Source organism: Toxotes jaculatrix, chromosome 23 (assembly GCF_017976425.1).
Source record: "Toxotes jaculatrix isolate fToxJac2 chromosome 23, fToxJac2.pri, whole genome shotgun sequence".
Lineage (NCBI taxonomy): Eukaryota > Metazoa > Chordata > Actinopteri > Toxotidae > Toxotes > Toxotes jaculatrix.
The window spans coordinates 11,340,582-11,362,712 of NC_054416.1; the positions used below are offsets into that span (position 1 = coordinate 11,340,582).

A 22,131-nucleotide genomic window follows, 5' to 3' on the forward strand; every position below is an offset into this window, starting at 1 on the left:
ATCTCAGGTAAAGCTCGGTATTTAAACATGTGATTTGTCAGTATTTGTGGATGCTTACCATCGTTGGGTGTTAATGTGGTGCTCAGTGCATCACTGACCTGACACAGGATGTTCAGTTCATGTTTCAGACGTACCTGGGCCTGAATAAAACCTGACAGCAGAGGTGTCTGTGTGGCTGCAGGTTTTTGTTCCAACCAAACAGCAGCACACCAGACTTTACTCATTTAATCAACTGATCTCAGGCTTCAGACAGTTGATTGGTCAAACTGTGTGCTCTTGATTGGCTGGAACAAAAACCTGCAGCCACACGGTCCTTTGTGGGACAGTTTGGACACCTCTGCCTTACAGGAACTACAAAGAAGAAGTGTCTTAGAAATGAGAGCTCTTCTGTCCTGCACATCTTTGTTTGACCTATGCCATTCAACACCACTGCCTATCATCACACACCTCACTCATCCACACACACACACACACACACACCCTCACCACTGACTGTACTGACAGCTCACTGTATTTTTCATTTACTTTGAGTTAAGATTATGGTTTTGTTAAACACATGTAATGGTTTATGCACATCACACACACACACACACACACACACACACACACACACACACACACACACACACACACACTGCTCACTTAGATCCTGGTAAAATGTGTCTGTGTATATGTGACAATGATCAAGTTTTAATGAAAGGTCAGTGTGAAACTTGAACCCTGATTTTAACTTGATGATGGTAATTTTATGGTGAAAATGTGGAATGAACACTATGTGATTTCTGTGGCTTCACTGATTTGGTAACAATACAATGAAGAAAGCATTTTAATGCACTGAGCTGCCTGAGGTGACTTTTATCAAGTTGAATTATCTGATCTACTTTAAGTAGAAGTCCTGTTTTCTGGGAAACAATGTGATCACTGAACCAAAAGTGAAAGTGGCTTCACTCTGCAGAATAAAAGGAGGGGTGTGAACAGCATTGGGGCACTGTGGTGCTTTCTCTACAGCAACAGGACAAATACTTTACCTACAAACACCACGTAACTTAAAAAAACACCTGGATAGAAGAATGCAGTATTTCAGTGGGTAAACTCTCTTCTGCAAAGGTGGGTTACTAAATGCTTTACTGTTTTCAGTGTTTTTATTTTTATTGACAGATGAGTTAACATTATGGTTTGTCTAAATAAATTAGTTGTTTTTTCATCTTCAACCTGTGTCTACCTCTCATCAGTCAGAAATTACAGCTTCAGTCCATCCTTCAAATAAAGTTGAAGGATGGACTTTAAAGAGAGAAATAATGTCTGAGCTGCCACACATGTAATAGTTTATGCACATCCTCTTTCCAACACACAAACACATTGCTCACTTAGATCCGGGTAAAATGTGTTTGTGTATATGTGACAAAGATCAAGTTTTAATGAAAGGTCAGTGTGAAACTTGAACCCTGATTTTAACTTGATGTTTAATTTTATTGTGAAAATGTGGAATGAACACTATGTGATTTCTGTGGCTTCACTGATTTGCTAACAATATAACAGAGAAAGCATCTTAATGCACTGAGCCGTCTGAGGTGACTTTTATCAAGTTGAATTATCTGATCTACTTTAAGTAGAAATCCTGATTTCTGGGAAACCAAGTGATCACTGAACCAAAAGTAAAAGTGGTTTCACCCTGCAGAATAAAAGCTAACTGTTGTAATTCTGCAACACAAAATTAAAAGCATCTTAATGTACTGAGCCGGGTTACGGTTAGGGTTAGGGTCAGGGTGAGGTGACCTTTATCAATCTGAATTATCTGGGCTAAACAGAAATTGATTTCTGCAGAATAAAAGGAGGGGTGTGAACAGCATTCGGTCAGTCTGGTGCTTTCTCTACAGTAACAGGACAAATACTTTACCTATGAACACTGCATAACTTAAAAAGCTCATGGATGGAAGAATGCAGCATTTCTGCAGTTTTACTGTTTTCAGTATTTTTACTTTTATTGACAGATGAGTTGATGTTGTTATTCATATTCATTACTTATGGTATATCAGCAGACCCAGGAAGTGTAACACATACTTCATAATACATTCATGAATTTTGTCAGAGAAGCAAAAGAAAACTCTTTCATCACTGTAGCAGTGACTGTAGTTCTCTATATACAAATCGATTTTATTTTAATTTTTATTCTTGTTGGATATTACTGTGAAGTACGATGGACCTGAACCAAGCTCAGCTGAGAGTGGCAGGTGTTTCTTCTACCTCTCATGTCTTTGTTAGAAGAATTAGAAATTCTCAGGTTTTCACTAAGAGGATCCCCAAACAAATGTATTTTTCTGAGTATAGAACACTGCTTGATAACGGTGGAGAGGAGCCGTTTGTGATTGATGCTCATGTTTGGTTTAACGGCTCATTTCCTGAGTTAACTTGGCAGGATGTGGCTGTTTCGTATTTGAAAAAAGCATTCATGTAATGTGGGGGTGGAGTTTTGCTTCTGTTGCCGTTATTCTGGCGGTAACACATAGTTTAAAACAGGAGAGAAGCTGTGGCTTCAGGCACCACAGCCAGGCAGAGAAGCTGCAGTTCTGCTCACAGTGGCTGGAAACTGTTGCTCGTTCTTTCTTTCTGCCCTTTGAAAAGAGGAATGAACAATAAATGCATCATGTAATGTGTCACATCATCTAATTTCTTTTGTACCTGCAGAATGTTTCTCTAAACTGGAGCTGTATTATAACTGCACTGGACAACTTTGTGGAATATTTATTGTACTTAATTGATCAATCCTTGTCTGTCATTACTTTCAGTGAGAAGCTGTTTGAACAATCTGGACCAAGTGTGGGATGACAGAGTGAACCCACAATGGAGGTAAACAGCTTGTTTACACATCTCAGAAGGATAAATAAAAATCAAAATGCAGTGGAAATACTGTATGTGTATACATAATGTGAGTGGGATTATAAATTGATTTATCACATTTGCAAATGTCTATTTTTCTCATTTATTAAGAGAGTGAGTGGTGAAAACTCATTTGTTGAGCTTCACTGTGAGGAAGCAGAGGAACCTACATCAACTCCATGGCTTTACTGCAAGGGTGACAGTCAGACTGATGCAAGTGGTAAAGGTCAGTTTTATGCAATCAATTGTTCACAGACAGACACTAAATGATGTGTAGTTTTAAATAAAATCATCATTATCAACATTATTATTGTTATTTCCACTGTTCCCTGCCCTCCTGTGCTGATGACAGTCTATGAAGTCAGCAGCGAGAAAGTGTCTCAGCATTTGGAGACCCCTGCTGGTGAAGTGCAGAGCTACATTCTGACTCATTGCAAGGAGCGAAAAATTGTGCAAGAGGCAACGATCCCGGGGCCAGAGATGCAAACCTCCTCTGAGGCTTCAGGAGAGAAGAAGAATGAAAGTATAAACACACCTGAAGTAACATCGACACACACAAGTAAGCAGAGGAAAAACATACTCATTAAAAAATGAAGCAAAAAGTCACAAGTCCTTCCAAAATTGCAGATGCACTGACTCTGTCAATGGTTACAAACACAGACCTCAGTGTAAAAATAGAAAAATCAAGCTGACCTAAGTGAATGACTTAAAATATGCAAGACTCTGTATGCAAAAAGGTCTGTGTTGCCCTTTGACCATAGTAACAGTGACCACACCAAGGATGAAAAGCAGAACACTGGCAGACTGCAGCCCCAGTTTCTGCCTCTCACACAGACGCACTGGAAGAGTTAACAAATCAAGCTCAGGGTCTCTGTAACACACCTTGAGACAATTTTGATTGTGCAAAGAGCTATATATATAAAACTGAATTACACACCTATCACCTACACAATTACCTCAGTAAATAAAGTTAAATTCCATAATTCATCAGCCTTATGAACGTACAATTTAATCTGGTTGTTGGCAGAGATAGGAACAGGTTACCAGGGTCCCTCTTTGGGCTGCCATCTAATTATGAGCACCAGAAGGAGCAGGTTGTGTGGTCTCTGCTGAGACACTTGGCAGGCCACAGATCGCCTCCTTTCTATACTCTATTCTCTGTTGTTGCCAGACACCCGCCCCTTTCTACCTCCACATTCTGTTGTTTTATAACTGAAAAAATAAACTTCTATCACACTGCTAGTGATCACACACTCAGTAACACGGAAAGGAGGAAAGGAAAATTCTCACATAATCAATTACTATTATATACATATATACACATATACAAACATATATATATATATATATATATATATATATATATATATATATATATATATATATATATATATATATATATATATATATATATTGTTTTCATGTCCACAGAGACATACCTGGAGAACTTACTGGAGGATCTGGGCTTGGAGCAGCACTACACAGAGAAGCTGTCCCTGAGCAAAATACTTCAGATCGATGAGAAGACCATCACTGATGAACCTGCCAGGTGTAACTCAGATCTTCCATGGTATTTTCTGAAGAAACTAATGATGGTTAATGTGACAGCCAGGAATGTGAAATGGACATCAGAATGTGACTCAAACCATGGTGATCTGTCAGAGGATACAGAGTTAGATCTTAAGAGTCTGCTCAACAGTCCAAACTCAGATGACATTCTAAACCCCCTCGACATAATCACTGCTCTCTTTCTGTGTTCTGATGCTTTTGTACAGCAGGAAATAGCACTGAAAATGTCTATGTGTCAGTTCTCTGTGCCTCTGCTGCTTCCTAATTGTGACACACAGCAGTGCACACTCATGCTTTGGGCCATGAGAGACATTGTTAAAAAGTACAGACCTCAGTCACTCTCACAGTCAAAGGGCTTTATTGAAGACAGAATTGTCCTCTCTGAACTTCCAATGATCTCTTTTGTGAGACTGGGTGAGTGCTCTTTGTCCAAGTCAGAGATTCTCAATAAGCTTCTGAGCAATTCTGAGCAGTACCATGACACTTTTGTTCACCACAACATGGAGGGTGGCGACAGTCCCAGAAAAATATCTGATGGACTGACTGAAATTACCTGGTACCTCCCTTGTGGAAACAAAAACATGGACATTTTCAGTGAGCCAGTAGCTATAGCTAACCTTCGTGGGGACATTGCTTCATTTGAAACACAATTTTCTTTCTTGTGTCAAACATCTGCAGCAGTTTTTGTGTTCTTTGACCATCTAAACTCTGGGTGCAGACTACTGACCAACCAGCACCAGAAGGCACAGATCTTCTTGGTGGGTAACCATCAGAGCAAGACCTTCAGTTTGGATACTCTAACAAAGGAAGCAACCAAGTTGGGCTTGACTAAAAGCAACATTATTTTGAAGACTAAGCACACAAATGATGCAGATTTTGTCAAAAGTTTGAGGAAGACAGTGAAGGAGGTGGTTGAGAACCCAAGGATGAAGATGCGCATCGAACAGATGGCGGACATTGCCCATGACCTGGGAATCCTGGTTGATGAGGACTGTCCAGAGTGCCAGACTGCCAAGACAAATGCAAATGAAATTACTGTAGAAATTCGAAACACCTTTCAATTTAAAGAAGCTCAGCTTCCCCTGCAAGGCCAAATATGGAAGGAACTAACGAGCTTAGAGAAGGAAGAATTTCGGCTTCAAAAAGTTGCATCTGAAAACATAGAAGAATACAAAAGTGATCTTCAGAAACAGAAAGAAAACCTTCGGAGCAAACAGAACTCTTATGACATATCAAATGCAATGACATGCTTCATCAATGCAATATCAAGCCCAGGGATAGAGAGGTGTTATTTCCTGAAATGGATGCGAATCAACCTCGATAACCTGTCCCGAGAAAAACTGTCTGGCCTCAGGGAGCAGTACAAAGAAAAATGCAAGAATTCTGAGAACAAAGAAAAGATCAAAGACATTGACAGAGAACTTTCCAACGGCTCATTGGGAACTGAACACTTCTTCCGTGAAATGGGTCAAATCTATGAAGCCTCAGTTTACCTTCCAGAGACACACCCATCACGTCAACAGTTACAGCATCTGCCCAGACTGTGTGCAGGATTGTTGCTTGATGGATTTCCCCTTGAGCTTGTAGATGGAGATGCATCCAACATACCTCTCAGATGGGTGAGTGACGTTCTGTCTCAGCTCAGTGACTTGGTGTCTCCAAAGAGCAAGATACTGGTGGTCACAGTTCTTGGAGTTCAGAGCACAGGAAAGTCCACTCTCCTTAACACCATGTTTGGAGTGCAGTTTGCAGTCAGCAGTGGTCGATGCACTCGAGGTGCTTTTATGTTGCTGATCAGGATCAATGAAGACGTCAGAAAGGTTCTCAACTGTGACTTCATGGTGATCATTGACACTGAGGGCTTAAAGTCACCTGAGCTTGCACAACTGGATGATAGCCATGAGCATGACAATGAACTTGCAACACTTGTTGTGGGGCTGAGTGATATCACCATCATCAATATTGCAATGGAGAATTCAACAGAAATGAAGGACATCCTACAGATAGTTGTGCATGCTTTTCTCAGGATGAAAGAGGTGGGCAAAAAGCCTAAATGTCAGTTTGTTCACCAGAACGTGTCGGATGTTTCAGCTCATGAGAAGAACTTAAGAGACAGGACACTGCTCTTGCAGCAGTTAAATGAGATGACGCAGGCAGCAGCCAAAATGGAAAAGAAAGAGGAGAACAAGAGCTTCACTGATGTGATGGAGTACAGTCCAGACACTGGGAACTGGTACATTCCTGGACTCTGGAATGGAAACCCACCAATGGCACCAGTCAATGCAGGGTACAGTGAAGCTGTATATGAGTTCAAGAAAAACATCATCCAACTACTGGGAAAATCTGAGTCATCTGCTAATGACATCTTGGAGTTTAAAGAGTGGATGTCAAGCCTGTGGAATGCAGTAAAGCATGAAAACTTCATCTTCAGCTTCAGAAACAGTCTGGTGGCTGATGCATACATGAGGCTCTGCACAGAATTCAACAAATGGGAATGGGAATTCAAAAAAGACATGTTCAGATGGGTTACCAATGCTGAAACAAGAATTTCAAATTTTGGTACAGTTGCTGCGAAACCTGAAAATGCTGACATGACAGAACTTGTCACATGTTTGAAAAGTGAAGCCTGCACAGAGCTGACTAAATGGGAGGAGACACTTCTTGACAATCTGACACAGTACTTCAAGCAAACAGAGGGTCATGTCTATCTGGTTGAAGGATACAAAGAGGACTTTGCCAATAGTGCAAAGAGCCTTCGTCGAGAGACGGAGAGCTCTGTACTCAATCAGCTCAGAGCAGCAGCTGAAATCAAACAGGGAATGACAGAACTCGAACGAATCAAGGAAAATCACACAAAAGAAATTGAAAAAGCAGCGTGTGCACTGATTGATGAATGTCGGAAGAAGAATGTCCAGATGAGAAATGAAGAACTGGACAGAGAATTTGATAAGATGTGGAATGAAACAGTGAAAAAATTGTCTATTTCTAAACAACAACCAACAGATGTCTTCAGCAGTGTGTCCTTCCACCTGAGAGAAAACGTGTCACATAAGGGGAGTCTTGCATGTGAACTGCTGAGCCAACAAAGCCTGAAAGATTGTGGACAGGTGCCTTTCAAGTATACAGCTAAAGGACGCCTCAAACAATTCACACACACTGTGAGCAAGCTTTTCAACATTGAAGATCACGTAAAATCTGTACAAAACATGGCTGACAACATCATTGCTAGTTGCACACAGTTTGTGACAGAAAAAACAGAACGACAGAACAACTACCATGACACCTACATCGAGGAGATCCTACACTACATTGATGAAAGGCTGCAAAACAATCAGGATGTTAAGACAGACATCGAGTTCGAAGTTTCTCTGAAACAGCACATCTGTGGATTTGCAGGCAGACAGTTTCAGAAAATACACGAAGATTTCCTACATGTGAATGATCCTTACAGATGTCTGACTGAAAACAAAGAAAAGTTTCGTGCTGATTTTAAAGATGTGTTCTGTGAACGAGACCAGTGCCAGAAGAAAGCAAAAGAATTCACAGACCGATGCTTGAAGCCTGCAGTTGAAGACTTTGTCAACCGTCGCCTGGGTCCTGATATCGTTGGAGAAATGATGACAAGACAGGAATTCAGCACAAGAATGTTTTTCCAGTATTCAGTTTTACTGGATCTGCTTTCAAAGGATGAATTTCCAAAGTATTTGAGTTATATTAGATCATATGAGGAATATGTAAAAACGTGGATTCTGGACCAAACAGTGGCTCACTTCTCAAATGGATCTAAGACATTTGAGTTTGAGGATCAACATCTCCAGTCAAGCATCAACAGCATAAACTGCGCAATAAACAAGGCCAAAATGAAAAACAGCGGAAACTTGAAAACATTTGTTGAACATGTCTGTCAGGAACTTGGAGATAAACTTGTCATTTCCCAGGATGCTCTTGGTGCTTTCATGATCCTGAACAATGCAAACCAGGAACAGTTTGCACACTGGTTCACAGAGTGTGTGAAGGAGATGGCAGCAGCTCTTAGGGAGAAGTTTAAAACAACAAACATCCAGATGAAACTAAAAAATCTCCATGTGAATCCCCAGAACGAGCTTTTCACCAGAGTGATTGGATGTGGTAAACAGTGTCCGTTCTGTGCAGTGCCCTGTGAGGCAGGAGGAAAAGCCCATACTGAGCACTGGGCTTCACTGCATCGACCAGAGGGTCTGGGTGGATATAAGTGGCAAAACACAAAAAAACTTGTCACTGACATTTGCTCGTCTTCTGTGATCAGTGACACCAGTTTTCGCTGTCATGCTACAAACTATGAATGGCACCCCTACAAACGTTACACTGAAATTTTCCCAGACTGGAAAATTCCTCCAGACATAAGCCTTCAGGCATCAGACTACTGGAAATATATACTGACAAGGTTCAACAGGGAGTTTGCAGAAGCATTTAAAGCACAGCCTGCTGATATTCCTGAATCCTGGGAAGGAATCGACGATGAAAAGGCAAAAGAGAGTCTCAAAGAGTCATTTAGCATCAAGTGAGAGACGACATGCTCTGTGGTACAGAGGTGCACGTTCTCCTCATTACACTGATTCATTCATTATCTTCTCAAGGATATTTTGATCTTACTTGTTTTATTTGCCATAGAAGAAAATCACAAAGAGTAACATGCTGTTGACAAGATAACAAGGATGATGATATTTAGAGCAGAGATACTGTATTTTACCACTGTGACTTACAATAGGAAACTATGAGAGAAACTGTCATTAGTGCTCACCTTTGTTTGAGATGTAATGTGTTTAATAAAAATAATCAGCGTTAGCTGTATGTTGATGATGAGCGCACGTTTAAATGCTTCATGATACTCTGAGTGCATGTACATGCTAGGATCACATGTAAGAAACATGCCAAGTTAAATCTACATTTGATTTGATGATTTTGTGAGACAGATGAACGTCATTATATTGACACTGAAATGATGTACGCAGATAATCAGAGCAACAAAGTGTCAGAGAAATGTTTTTCTTTTATCAAATTAAATGTGATATGCAATCTGTTACTGTTTTTGTTTCTGTGAAGTATCTGACATCAAATATCTACATATATGGTTTTATGTCTTTTTAAAATATTACTATGTGTATGTGGTATTATAATTGAAGAGAAACTTGTTTAGTATATTATTAGTTTATATATTTAGTCTTTTTTTTTCTAAATCAGAATATAAAAATTTGTCTTTTTTGTTTTTGCTAAACGTTTGATCAGAAATATAAAAATTTTCATTGTAGTAAAAGATCCGTCTGTATGTCTAACGTAGTGTATAAATGACAACTTTTTTCTTTTCTGTTTCTTTTAGTTGAGCATATTATGTGATTTTCTTACTCATCTACTACTACTGGAAATATGTGACGGCAACATTGTTTTTGTTTCTGTGAATTATCTGATATCAAATATCTACATGTATGGTTTTATTTCTTTTTAAAATATTACTCAGTGTGTATGTGGTATTATCATAATGGAGCAGAAACTTGTTTAGCAAATGTTTAAACATTTGTTGTTGCTTCTGTGAAATATCTGCTGCAAAATATTGAAACCTTCAAAACAGTAAAAGATCAGTCTGTATGTCTAACATGTAGTTTATGTGACAAAGTGGTGCCAAAGTATCTGGTGCCAAATTCTAACACTTCTAAAGGAATTAACATCATTCATTCTGTTCACTGATTCAATAAAGAAACTAAATATTCAGTCTGGCTGTGAATGTCTTCAGTGTTTCCCAGATCACAATCACAGCATACAGTAAACAGAAACATTATCACCTTTAACTGTTTTTAAATCATTTTTTAAACATCTGAACATCTGATGTGGAGTGCACATTTCAACACAGGAGCCAGAATCTGAAAGTGGAAGTTATTTGTCACACTTTCAGATCGTCAGGTGGAAAAATGGATGGATGAGTTTTTCTACACCTGAAAGGAGAAATCACAATACATGAAGCTCAGAATAAATAAAATTACATATCAAATTAAAATGTAAAGAAAGAGTTGAATAAATGAAGTAAATTAGGTTGAAATTACTTCAACTTCATTTATGTATCCACCATCTTGGCATTTCAATCATTTTCAGGGTATAAAATACAGGAATCTAATGCAATGCAATCGAAATATATATTCAGAAAGCCATGAAACATTCATATACATGAAATGATAACTATATAAAATAACAGGTAAGATTAGAAAGTCAACTTACACTGGTTCTTTCTTTGTTCTGGTGGTTTGGAGGGAAAAGGGTCAAAAAGGTGGGGTTACATAACTGCCTGGGTGAGTTGAGCAGGGTGACAGACTCTGCAGTGCAGACAGGTGACAAACACGTCAGTCCAACAGCTGCCATATTTGTTCAGCTGGGTTGAGATCTGCTGACTGCAAAGACCACAGCATACGATTCACATCATTTTCATACTCATCAAACCAGTCACTGACCCCTCGTCCCTCATGGATGGAGGCATTGAGTGGATGTTAGCTGCTTCATTGTACCATGTAGTGCACCTGTGTGGAAGCATCTGCATTGGTTATGTTTCTCCACTCATTTATTCAGGTGTTTTCCTTTAACTTCTCACCCGTCTGTAGGTGTGGTGATGTCAGGTAAAGCTCAGTATTTAAACATGTGATTTGTCAGTATTTGTGGATGCTTACCATCGTTGGGTGTTAATGTGGTGCTCAGTGCATCACTGACCTGACACAGGATGTTCAGTTCATGTTTCAGACGTACCTGGGCCTGAATAAAACCTGACAGCAGAGGTGTCTGTGTGGCTGCAGGTTTTTGTTCCAACCAAGCAGCAGCACACCAGACTTTACTCATTTAATCAACTGATCTCAGGCTTCAGACAGTTGATTGGTCAAACTGTGTGCTCTTGATTGGTTGAAACAAAAACCTGCAGCCACACAGCCCTTTGTGGGACAGTTTGGACACCTCTGCCTTACAGGAACTACTAAGAAGAAATGTCTTAGAAATGAGAGCTCTTCTCTCCTGCACATCTTTGTTTGACCTATGCCATTCAACATCACTGCCTATCATCACACACCTCACTCATCCACACACACACACACACACACACACCCTCACCACTGACTGTACTGACAGCTCACTGTATTTTTCATTTACTTTGAGTTAACATTAGGGTTTTGTGAAAATAAATTAGTTATTTATAGCTTATAATTACAGCTTCTGTCCAGTTATGCTTCAAATAAAGTTGAAACCACAGACTTTAAAGAGAGACATAAAGTCTGAGCTGCCACACATATAATGGTTTATGTACATCCTGTACTCTTTCAAACACAGAGACACAGACACACACACACACATTGCTCACTTGGATCCTGGTAAAATATGAGTGTTTGTGTATATGTGACAATGATCAAGTTTTAATGAAAAGTCAGTGTGAAACTTGAACCCTGATTTTAAATTGATGCTAAATTTTATTGTGAAAATGTGGAATGAACATTGTGATTTCTGTGGCTTCACTTAATCCACTGAGCCGCCTCAGCTGACTTTTATCAAGTTGAATTATCTGATCTACTTTAAGTAGAAGTCCTGTCTTCTGGGAAACCATGTGATCACTGAACCAAAAGTGAAAGTGGCTTCACTCTGCAGAGGGAGGGGCATGAACAGCATTCAGTCAGTCTGGTGCTTTCTCTACAGCAACAGGACAAATACTTTACCTACAAACACCACGTAACTTAAAAACCTCCTGGATGGAAGAATGCAGTATTTCAGTGGGTAAACTCTCTTCTGCAAAGGTGGGTTACTAAATGCTTTTGTTTTGTCAGTGAACAATACAGGTTCTATTTGTACAAGCGATGACTAATGTGTTCTGATAATACAGGACCTTCATGGCCTTCACAGCAAGTCTTATTCAATCCTGGCAACATGAGCCTGACACAGAGAAATGTTTTACTGTTTTCAGTGTTTTACTTTTATTGAGAGATGAGTTGATGTTGTTATTCATAATCATTACTTATGTTATATCACCAGACACAGGAAGTGTATCACATATTTCATGATACATTCATGAATTTTGTCAGAGAAGCAAAAGAAACCCTGTCATCATTATAGCAGTGGCTTTAGTTCTCTATTTACAAATCTATTTTATTTAATTTTTTGTTTTGTTGGATATTACTGTGAAGTACGATGGACCTGAACCAAGCTCAGCTGAGAGTGGCAGGTGTTTCTTCTTCCTCTCATGTCTTTGTTAGAAGAATTAGAAACTCTCAGGTTTTCACTAAGAGGATCCCCAAACAAATATATTTTTCTGGGTATAGAACACTGCTTGATAACGGTGGAGAATGTAATGTGGGGGTTGAGTTTTGCTTCTGTTGCTGTTATTCTGGCGGTAACATCATATCCACAGCTACAGCTTCAGGCACCACAGCCAGGCAGAGCAGCTGCAGTTCTGTTCACAGTGGCTGTAAACTTTACTCGTTCCTTCTTTCTGCCCTTTGAAAAGAAGAATGCACATCTTTGTTTGATCTATGCCATTCAGCATCACTGCCAAACATTTATCACTGAGCCGCTGAAGAATCACAGTGAAATTTTTTTCATGATCTACTTTTGCGGCCCAGCAAAAAACTGTTTAGACTATTTTATAAATTCTACTTCAGTAAATGAATACTTGAATACTTTTTCCACCAGAGAAAAAAATATAACTGGCACTTGTCTTTTATCACATTTCAGGGTTTCCACTGTAAGATGTTCTGTTGAAATGATTTGAATGCACTTGCATGGAGATGGAATGAATCAGCAGAATTTTCTCCTTTGTTTTCATGTGGCATTTAAGATCAAATACTGTTGTAATTTTAGGGTGTTGCTGACTGAAGGGTTTTCTAAACTTACAGCGATGGGAATTTCATTAGTTTTGCTGGTATTTGGTCATGAAGCTAATTAAAACTTAGCCCTGATTATGCTGTTTGATGAAAAGCTTGTGTCTTATTACATTGAGTGAGAAGCAGATTGAATAATCTGGACCAAGATGACTGAGAGTGAACCCACGATGGATAGCTCAGAGGAGGAAGAGGTGAGTACAAGTACATTACATTACTGTCCTATCAGTTTATGATTGGACTCATTAAACTAAAGATACATACCTTATTCTCATTATAAGGAGTCCTATGATGCACCAGACGCCTTCCTTGAGCTTCATGGTGAGGAAGGATTCGCTCCTGTAACACGACACTCTGACTGTAAGTGTGACTGATCCAAGTGTTGGAGTGCAGCCTGAGGATATCTGTTGTTTACCAGAAACAAAGAAATAAGGAAAACAATATTCAAGTGTCAGGAAACTGTACATATTGTAATGAAAACATGTTTTAATGTGCAGAGACTGACTCGTGTTTCTCTTGTTGCAGATGTTCCTCCACCAGGAGAAGTAACAGTTCTCTACTCAGGCAGTGAGACTGTCTCTCTTGGCTTGGCTCCCTTGGCACAAACTGATTCCTCTGTCAGGTATAAACTTCAAATAGATTATTCCTGTGACACACAGAGAGGCAGTGTGATCGTGGAAGACTCCAGCACTGTAGATGTTGAGGGACTGAATCCTGGGACAGAGTATACTTTCAGGATCACAAGGACAGCAGAGAATGGAAATCAAAGCAAAGCAGCTTCAGTATCCGTCTTTACAGGTAAATAGAAAATAACATAATGCTGCTTGAATTGAAATCAAACTGCTCATCAGTGCAGGAAAGCATTGGCTGAATGGTTGCTGAGCACAATTAAAGCTTCCACATAGCCTTAACATAAGAATATATACTTCTCAAGTGTATTTGTACATTGCACAATTGTGCTCTGCTTATTGTGGCCTTGTTGTCTATCATGCATCTTATCTTTGGCAGCTATACAGCACTTTAAAATGTTGACACATGCAGAGAGAACTTACATTTCCAGGTTTGAATGAAACATTTTGTTCCTGCTATTCTCTCAGAGCCCCTCCAACCTGTGAGGGTAACAGTCTGTAATGTCAGCAGTGAGTCACTGTCTCTGCAGTGGGAAGCTCCTGCTGGTGAAGTGGAGAGCTACACTGTGACCTGTTACAGTGAGGGAGAGATTGTGGAAGAGCTGAGAACAGACACAACCAGTGTTACCTTCAGCAGCCTGAGGCCAGGGGTGTGTTACTCCCTCCATGTTTCTGCACAACTGAAGAATGAAAGACTAAGCAAGCCAACTGTAACATCTGCACACACAAGTAAGAGAAAGAAAAAAGAATTCAGTACTTTTTCAAATAAAATCACAAAGCTGTTCAAGTTAGGGGAACTAGCCTATTCAAACTAATTAATGATCCAGACTGAAAAATAAAACCTCAACTACAAGACAAATATCCCCAGAGGATCCCATTCAATTTTGCTGATCCTGACTTTGCGTCTAGCGCCACCAGCAGGTTGAAATTTTGGATTTTTGTTGAAATATCTGAACAGGTATTAGATGGTTTGTAATGAAATTTTAAACAGCTGTTTGTGTCCCTTTACTTCTCCTATAGGAGCATCATTAGGACTAATTTTTAATTAGCTTCATGACTGAATACCTGCAAAACTAATGAAATTCCCAGCACTCTCAACTCTGTATTGAGTTTATTGTTACTTATCAAACATTATTATGCAATCACAAAATTAAGGTTTGATCAGTACAATCAAACTAACCAGTCTGATCCAAAATGGTGCACATTTATAGTCAGAAAAAATTCAATTACATGTCTATTCTGTTTTTGTTTTTTTGTTGCTCTTTTAAAAAAAAACATTGTTATTTACCGTTTCGTTTTTTCACGTTGCTGAAATCTGGTCTAAAGAATCCCTTTGCCTTGTTGGTTTTAGAGCACTGTCTTGTACTCTGGTTGGGACAGAACTCATTAGGAAAGAGACAGATTTATTGTTGCAGTCACTTCCATGCTGTGTTATTATAGTGACCTGTAGTTCATTGATGTAATGTCCTACAACTGGCAGGACTAGTGTCACTAGCATGCATGCATTTGTCCATGTGTGTTTTCATGCACACATGAACATGATGGGTGACCTCTCATAAAAAAAATTGCCTCATTGCTGTACAAGGGGTCAGAAGATGCACAGGGCACCTTTAAATTTAGATGCATAATTTAGTAAAATAAAAATCTTGATTTTACACTAACCATTTTCTTTATGTCCACAGAGACACACCTGGAGAGCTTACTGGAGGATCTGGGCTTGGAGCAGCACTACACAGAGAAGCTGTCCCTTAGTAAAATACTTCAGATCGATGAGAAGACCATCACTGATGAACCTGTCAGGTGTAACTCAGATCTTCCATGGTATTTTCTGAAGAAACTAATGATGGTTAATGTGACAGCCAGGAATGTGAAATGTACATCAGAATCTGAGTCAAACCATGGTGATCTGTCAGAGGATACAGAGTTAGAGCTTGATGATCTGCTCAACAGTCCAAATTCAGGTGACATTCTAAACCCCCTCGACATAATCACTGCTCTCTTTCTGTGTTCTGATGCTTTTGTACAGCAGGAAATAACACTGAAAATGTCTATGTGTCAGTTCTCTGTGCCTCTGCTGCTTCCTAATTGTGACACACAGCAGTGCACACTCATGCTTTGGGCCATGAGAGACATTGTTAAAGAATACAGACCTCAGTCACTCTCACAGTCAAAGGGCTTTATTGAAGACAGAATTGTTCTCTCTGAACTTCCAATGATCTCTTTTGTGAGACTGGGTGAGTGCTCTTTGTCCAAGTCAGAGATTCTCAATAAGCTTCTGAGCAATTCTGAGCAGTACCATGACACTTTTGTTCACCACGACATGGAGGGCGGCGACAGTCCCAGAAAAATATCTGATGGACTGACTGAAATTACCTGGTACCTCCCTTGTGGAAACAAAAACATGGACATTTTCAGTGAGCCAGTAGCTATAGCTAACCTTCGTGGAGACATTGCTTCATTTGAAACACAATTTTCTTTTCTGTGTCAAACATCTGCAGCAGTTTTTGTGTTTTTTGATGATCTAAACTCTGAGTGCAGACGACTGACCAACCAGCATCAGAAGGCACAGATCTTCTTGGTGGGTAACCATCAGAGTAAGACCTTCAGTTTGAATGCTCTAAAGACAGAAGCAACTAAGTTGGGTTTGACCATCAACAATATTATTCTCAAGACTAAGGAGAAAAAGTATGCAGACTTTGTCAAAAGTTTGAGAAAGACAGTGAGGGATGTGGTTGAGAACCCAAAGATGAAGATGCCCATTGAACAGATGGCAGACATTGCCCATGAATTGGGAATCTTGGTTGATGAAGACTGTCCAGAGTGCCAGACTGCCAAGAAAAATGCAGATGATATTACTGCAGAAATTCAAAACACCCTTCAATACAAAGAAGCTCAGCTTCCCCTGCAAGGCCAAATATGGAAGGAACTGACGAGCTTAGACAAGGAAGAATTTCGACTTCGAAAAGTTGGATCTGAAAATGTAGAAAATTACAAAAGTGATCTACAGAGACAGAAAGAAAAACTTCGGAGCAAACAGAACTCTTATGACATATCAAATGCAATGATTTGCTTCATCAATGCATTATCAAGCCCAGGGATAGAGAGGTGTTATTTCCTGAAATGGATGCGAATCAACCTCGATAACCTGTCTCGAGAAAAACTGTCTGACCTCAGGGAGCAGTACAAAGAAAAATGCGAGATCAAAGACATTGACAAACAACTTTCCAGCAGCTCATTGGGAACTGAACACTTTTTCCGTGAAATGGGTCAAATCTATGAGGCCTCAGTTGTCCTTCCAGAGACACACCCATCACGTCAACAGTTACAGCATCTGCCCAGACTGTGTGCAGGATTGTTGCTTGATGGATTTCCCCTTGAGCTTGTAGATGGAGATGCATCCAACATACCTCTCAGATGGGTGAGTGACGTTCTGTCTCAGCTCAGTGACTTGGTGTCTCCAAAGAGCAAGATACTGGTGGTCACAGTTCTTGGAGTTCAGAGCACAGGAAAGTCCACTCTCCTTAACACCATGTTTGGAGTGCAGTTTGCAGTCAGCAGTGGTCAATGCACTCGAGGTGCTTTTATGTTGCTGATCAGGATCAATGAAGACGTCAGAAAGGTTCTCAACTGTGACTTCATGGTGATCATTGACACTGAGGGCTTAAAGTCACCTGAGCTTGCACAACTGGATGATAGCCATGAGCATGACAATGAACTTGCAACACTTGTTGTGGGGCTGAGTGATATCACCATCATCAATATTGCAATGGAGAATTCAACAGAAATGAAGGACATCCTACAGATAGTTGTGCATGCTTTCCTCAGGATGAAAGAGGTGGGCAAAAAGCCTAAATGTCAGTTTGTTCACCAGAACATGCCGGATGTTTCTGCCCATGAGAAGAACTTAAGAGACAGGACACTGCTCTTGCAACAGTTAAATGAGATGACGCAGGCAGCAGCCAAAATGGAAAAGAAAGAGGAGAACAAGAGCTTCACCGATGTGATGGAGTACAGTCCAGACACTGGGAACTGGTACATTCCTGGACTCTGGAATGGAAACCCACCAATGGCACCGGTCAATGCAGGGTACAGTGAAGCTGTATATGAGCTCAAGAAAAACATCATCCAACTACTGGGAAATTCTGCATCATCTGCTAATGACATCTCTGAGTTTAAAGAGTGGATGTCAAACCTGTGGAATGCAGTAAAGCATGAAAACTTAATCTTCAGCTTCAGAAACAGTCTGGTGGCTGATGCATACATGAGGCTCTGCACAGAATTCAACAAATGGGAATGGGAATTCAAAAAAGACATGTTCAGATGGGTTACCAATGCTGAAACAAGAATTTCAAAATATGGTACAGTTGCTGCAAAATCTAAAATAGCTGACCTGACAGAATTTGTCACATGTTTGAAAAGTGAAGCCTGCACAGAGCTGACTAAATGGGAGAAGACACTTCTTGACAATCTGACACAGTACTTCAAGCAAACAGAGGGTCATGTCTGTCTGGTTGAAGGATACAAAGAGGACTTTGCCAATAGTGCAAAGAGCCTTCGTCGAGAGATGGAGAGCTCTGTACTCAATCAGCTCAGAGCAGCAGCTGAAATCAAACAGGGAATGACAGAACTCGAACGAATCAAGGAAAATCACACAGAAGAAATCGAAAAAGCAGCGTGTGCACTGATTGATGAATGTCGGAAGAAGAATGTCCAGATGAGAAATGAAGAACTGGACAGAGAATTTGATAAGATGTGGAATGAGACAGTGAAGAAACTGTCTTTCTCTGAACAAAAGGAAATAGATGTCTTCACCAGGGTGAACCATATCCTGAGAGGAAATCTGGTGAACAAGGGGGCTCATGCATCTCAGCTGTTGAATGCAAAGAACCTGGAAATGTGTGGACTAATGCCATTCAAATATACAGCCGAAGGACTCCTCAACCAAATTAAACACAACATGAGGAACTTGTTTAACTTGTCAAATCACACAGCAATGGTGCAAAAAATGGCTGATAGCATCATTGCTACTTGCACTGAATTTGTGAATGAAAAAGTCCAAAGAAGGAACAATTATTCTGACACTTACATTGAAGAGATCCTACACATCATTGATGAGATGCTGCAAAACAATCAGGATGTTAAGACAGACATCGAGTTTGAAGTTCCTCTGAAATAGCACATCTGTGGATTTGCAGCCAGACACTTCCAGAAAATGCACAAAGATTTCCTACATGTGAATGATCCTTACAGATGTCTGACTGAAAACAAAGAAAAGTTTCGTGCTGATTTTAAAGACGTGTTCTATGAACGAGACCAATGCCAGAAGAAAGCAAAAGAATTCACAGACCGATGCTTGAAGCCTGCAGTTGAAGACTTTGTCAACCGTTGCCTGGGTCCTGATATCGTTGGTGAAATGCTGACAAGAAAAGAATTCAGCACAAGAATGTTTTTCCAGTATTCAGTTTTACTGGATCTGCTTTTAAAGGATGACTCTGAAAAGTATGTGAATTATATTCAGAAGTATGAGCGTTATGCAAGGGAATGGATTCATGAGCAAATGGTAAAACAACTTTCAGACAGTTCAATGATATCTGAGTTTGAGGATCGACATCTTCAGTCAAGTATCAACAGCATAAATGATGCTATCAACAAAGCTAATACAGAAAACAATGACAACCTGAAGACATTTGTGTCACATGTCTGTCAGGAACTTGGACATAAACTGGTCATTCCCCAGGATGATCTTGGTGCTTTCATGATCCTGAACAAAGCAAACCAGGAACAGTTTGCACACTGGCTCACAGAGTGTGTGAAGGAGATGGCAGCAGCTCTTAGGGAGAAGCTTAAAAAAACAAACATCCAGATGAAACTAAAAAATCTCCATGTGAATCCTCAGAACGAGCTTTTCACCAGAGTGATTGGATGTGGTAAACAGTGTCCATTCTGTGCAGTGCCCTGTGAGGCAGGAGGAAAAGCCCATACTGAGCACTGGGCTTCACTGCATCGGCCAGAGGGTCTGGGTAGACACAAGTTGCACAGGATAGACAAACTTCCCACTGACATTTGCTCTGCTCTTGTGATCAGTGACAAATATTTTCGCTGTCATGCTACAAACAATGAATGGCACCCTTACAAGCGTTACACTGAAATTTTCCCAGACTGGAAAATTCCTCCAGACATAAGCCTTCAGGCATCAGACTACTGGAAATATATACTGACAAGGTTCAACAGGGAGTTTGCAGAAGAATTTGATGCACAGCCTGCTGATATTCCTGAATCCTGGAAAGGAATCACACCTGAAAAGGCAAAAGAGAGTCTCAAAGAGTCATTTAGCATCAAGTGAGAGACGACATGCTCTGTGGTACAGAGGTGCACGTTCTCCTCATTACACTGATTCATTCATTATCTTCTCAAGGATATTTTGATCTTACTTGTTTTATTTGACATAGAAGAAAATCACAAATAGTAACATGCTGTTGACAAGATAACAAGGCTGATGATATTTAGAGCAGAGATACTGTATTTTACCACTGTGACTTACAATAGGAAACTATGAGAGAAACTCTGCCATTAGTGCTCACCTTTGTTTGAGATGTAATGTGTTTAATAAAAATAATCAGCTTTAGCTCTTTGTTGATTATGAGAGCATGTTTAAATGCTTCATGATACTCTGAGTGCATGTACATGCTAGGATCACATGTAAGAAACATACCAAGTTAAATCTAAATTTGATTTGATGATTTTGTGAAACAGATGAACTTCATTATACTGACACTGAAATGATGTACGCAGATAACAAAGTCAGAGAAGTTTTTTATGTTTGTTTTTGTTCCTGTGAAGTCTCTGATATTAAATATCTACATGTATGGTTTTATTTCTTTTTAAAATATTACTCTGTGTATGTGGTATTATCATAATGGAACAGAAACTTGTTCAGTAAATGTTTAAACATTTGTTGTTGTTTCTGTGAAATATCTGCTGCAAAATATTGAAATCTTCAAAACAGTAAAAGATCAGTCTGTATGTCTAACATGTAGTTTATGTGACAAAGTGGTGCCAAAGTATCTGGTGCCAAATTCTAACACTTCTAAAGGAATTAACATCATTTATTCTGTTCACTGATTCAATAAAGAAACTAAATATTCAGTCTGGCAGTGAATTTCTTCAGTGTTTCCCAGATCACAATCACAGCATACAGTAAACAGAAACATTATCACCTTTAACTATTTTGAAATCATTTTTTAAAGTTTCATTATTTAACACTTTTCTCTCACTTTTCTTCATCTCAAGTCTCAGGTTCTGAATTCAAACAAAGAATCTGAAAACAAGACAACAGGTACAACTTCACAATGGAGAGCAAGCTGACGATTTCAATGTATATGTGTCACTGTCTTTGAAGAAACTACAGTGAAGGAGGTGGAGTTGACTCACTGAACATCTGATGTGGAGTGCACATTTCAACACAGGATCCAGAATCTGAAAGTGGAAATTGTCACACTTCCATCGTCAGGTGGAAAAATGGATGGATGAGTTTTTCTACACCTGAAAGGAGAAATCACAATACATCAAGATCAGAATAAATACAATTACATGTCAAATTAAAATGTAAAGAAAGAGTTGAATAAATTAAGCAAATTAGGTTGAAATTACTTCAACTTACTTCATTCATGTATCCACCATCTTGGCATTTCCATTATCTCCAGGGTATAAAACACAGGAATCTAATGCAATGAGACACAAATAAACATAAAAAAAGCCATGAAACATTCATATACATGAAATGTTAACTATATAAAATAACAGGTAAGATTAGAAAGTGAACTTACACTGGTTCTTTCTTTGTTCTGGTGCTTTGGAGGGAAAAGGGTCAAAAAGGTGGGGTTACATAACTGCCTGGGTGAGTTGAGCAGGGTGACAGACTGTGCAGTGCAGACAGGTGACAAACACGTCAGTCCAACAGCTGCCATATTTGTTCAGCTGGGTTGAGATCTGCTGACTGCAAAGACCACAGCATATGATTCACATCATTTTCATACTCATCAAACCAGTCACTGACCCCTCGTCCCTCATGGATGGAGGCATTGAGTGGATGTTAGCTGCTTCATTGTACCATGTAGTGCACCTGTGTGGAAGCATCTGCATTGGTTATGTTTCTCAGTTCATGTTTCAGACGTACCTGGGCC

The 22,131-nt window shown here is 39.6% G+C and overlaps 2 protein-coding genes and 1 long non-coding RNA gene across 3 annotated transcripts; all 3 read left to right on the forward strand.

The window, feature by feature from the left end:
• Positions 1-1,059: 1,059 nt before the first annotated feature.
• LOC121176801 lies at positions 1,060-4,439 on the forward strand. The gene is made up of 4 exons (XR_005893071.1): positions 1,060-1,107; positions 2,787-2,847; positions 3,388-3,436; positions 4,309-4,439. It is a non-coding gene; the product is annotated as an uncharacterized LOC121176801 (long non-coding RNA).
• A 30-nt stretch (positions 4,440-4,469) lies between these two features.
• On the forward strand, positions 4,470-9,506 carry LOC121177503 (up-regulator of cell proliferation-like). The gene has a single exon (XM_041031828.1). The coding sequence runs from the start codon at positions 4,470-4,472 to the stop codon at positions 8,988-8,990; it is 4,521 nt and encodes a 1,506-aa protein (XP_040887762.1). The 3' UTR covers positions 8,991-9,506.
• Positions 9,507-12,125: 2,619 nt separating this feature from the next.
• LOC121176793 (interferon-induced very large GTPase 1-like) lies at positions 12,126-20,693 on the forward strand. The gene is given in 6 exon segments (XM_041030874.1): positions 12,126-12,239; positions 13,439-13,513; positions 13,601-13,679; positions 13,845-14,117; positions 14,417-14,677; positions 15,631-20,693. Coding segments are annotated over 5 exon segments (5,319 nt in total). The 5' UTR covers positions 12,126-12,239; positions 13,439-13,468; the 3' UTR covers positions 20,292-20,693.
• Positions 20,694-22,131: the final 1,438 nt, after the last annotated feature.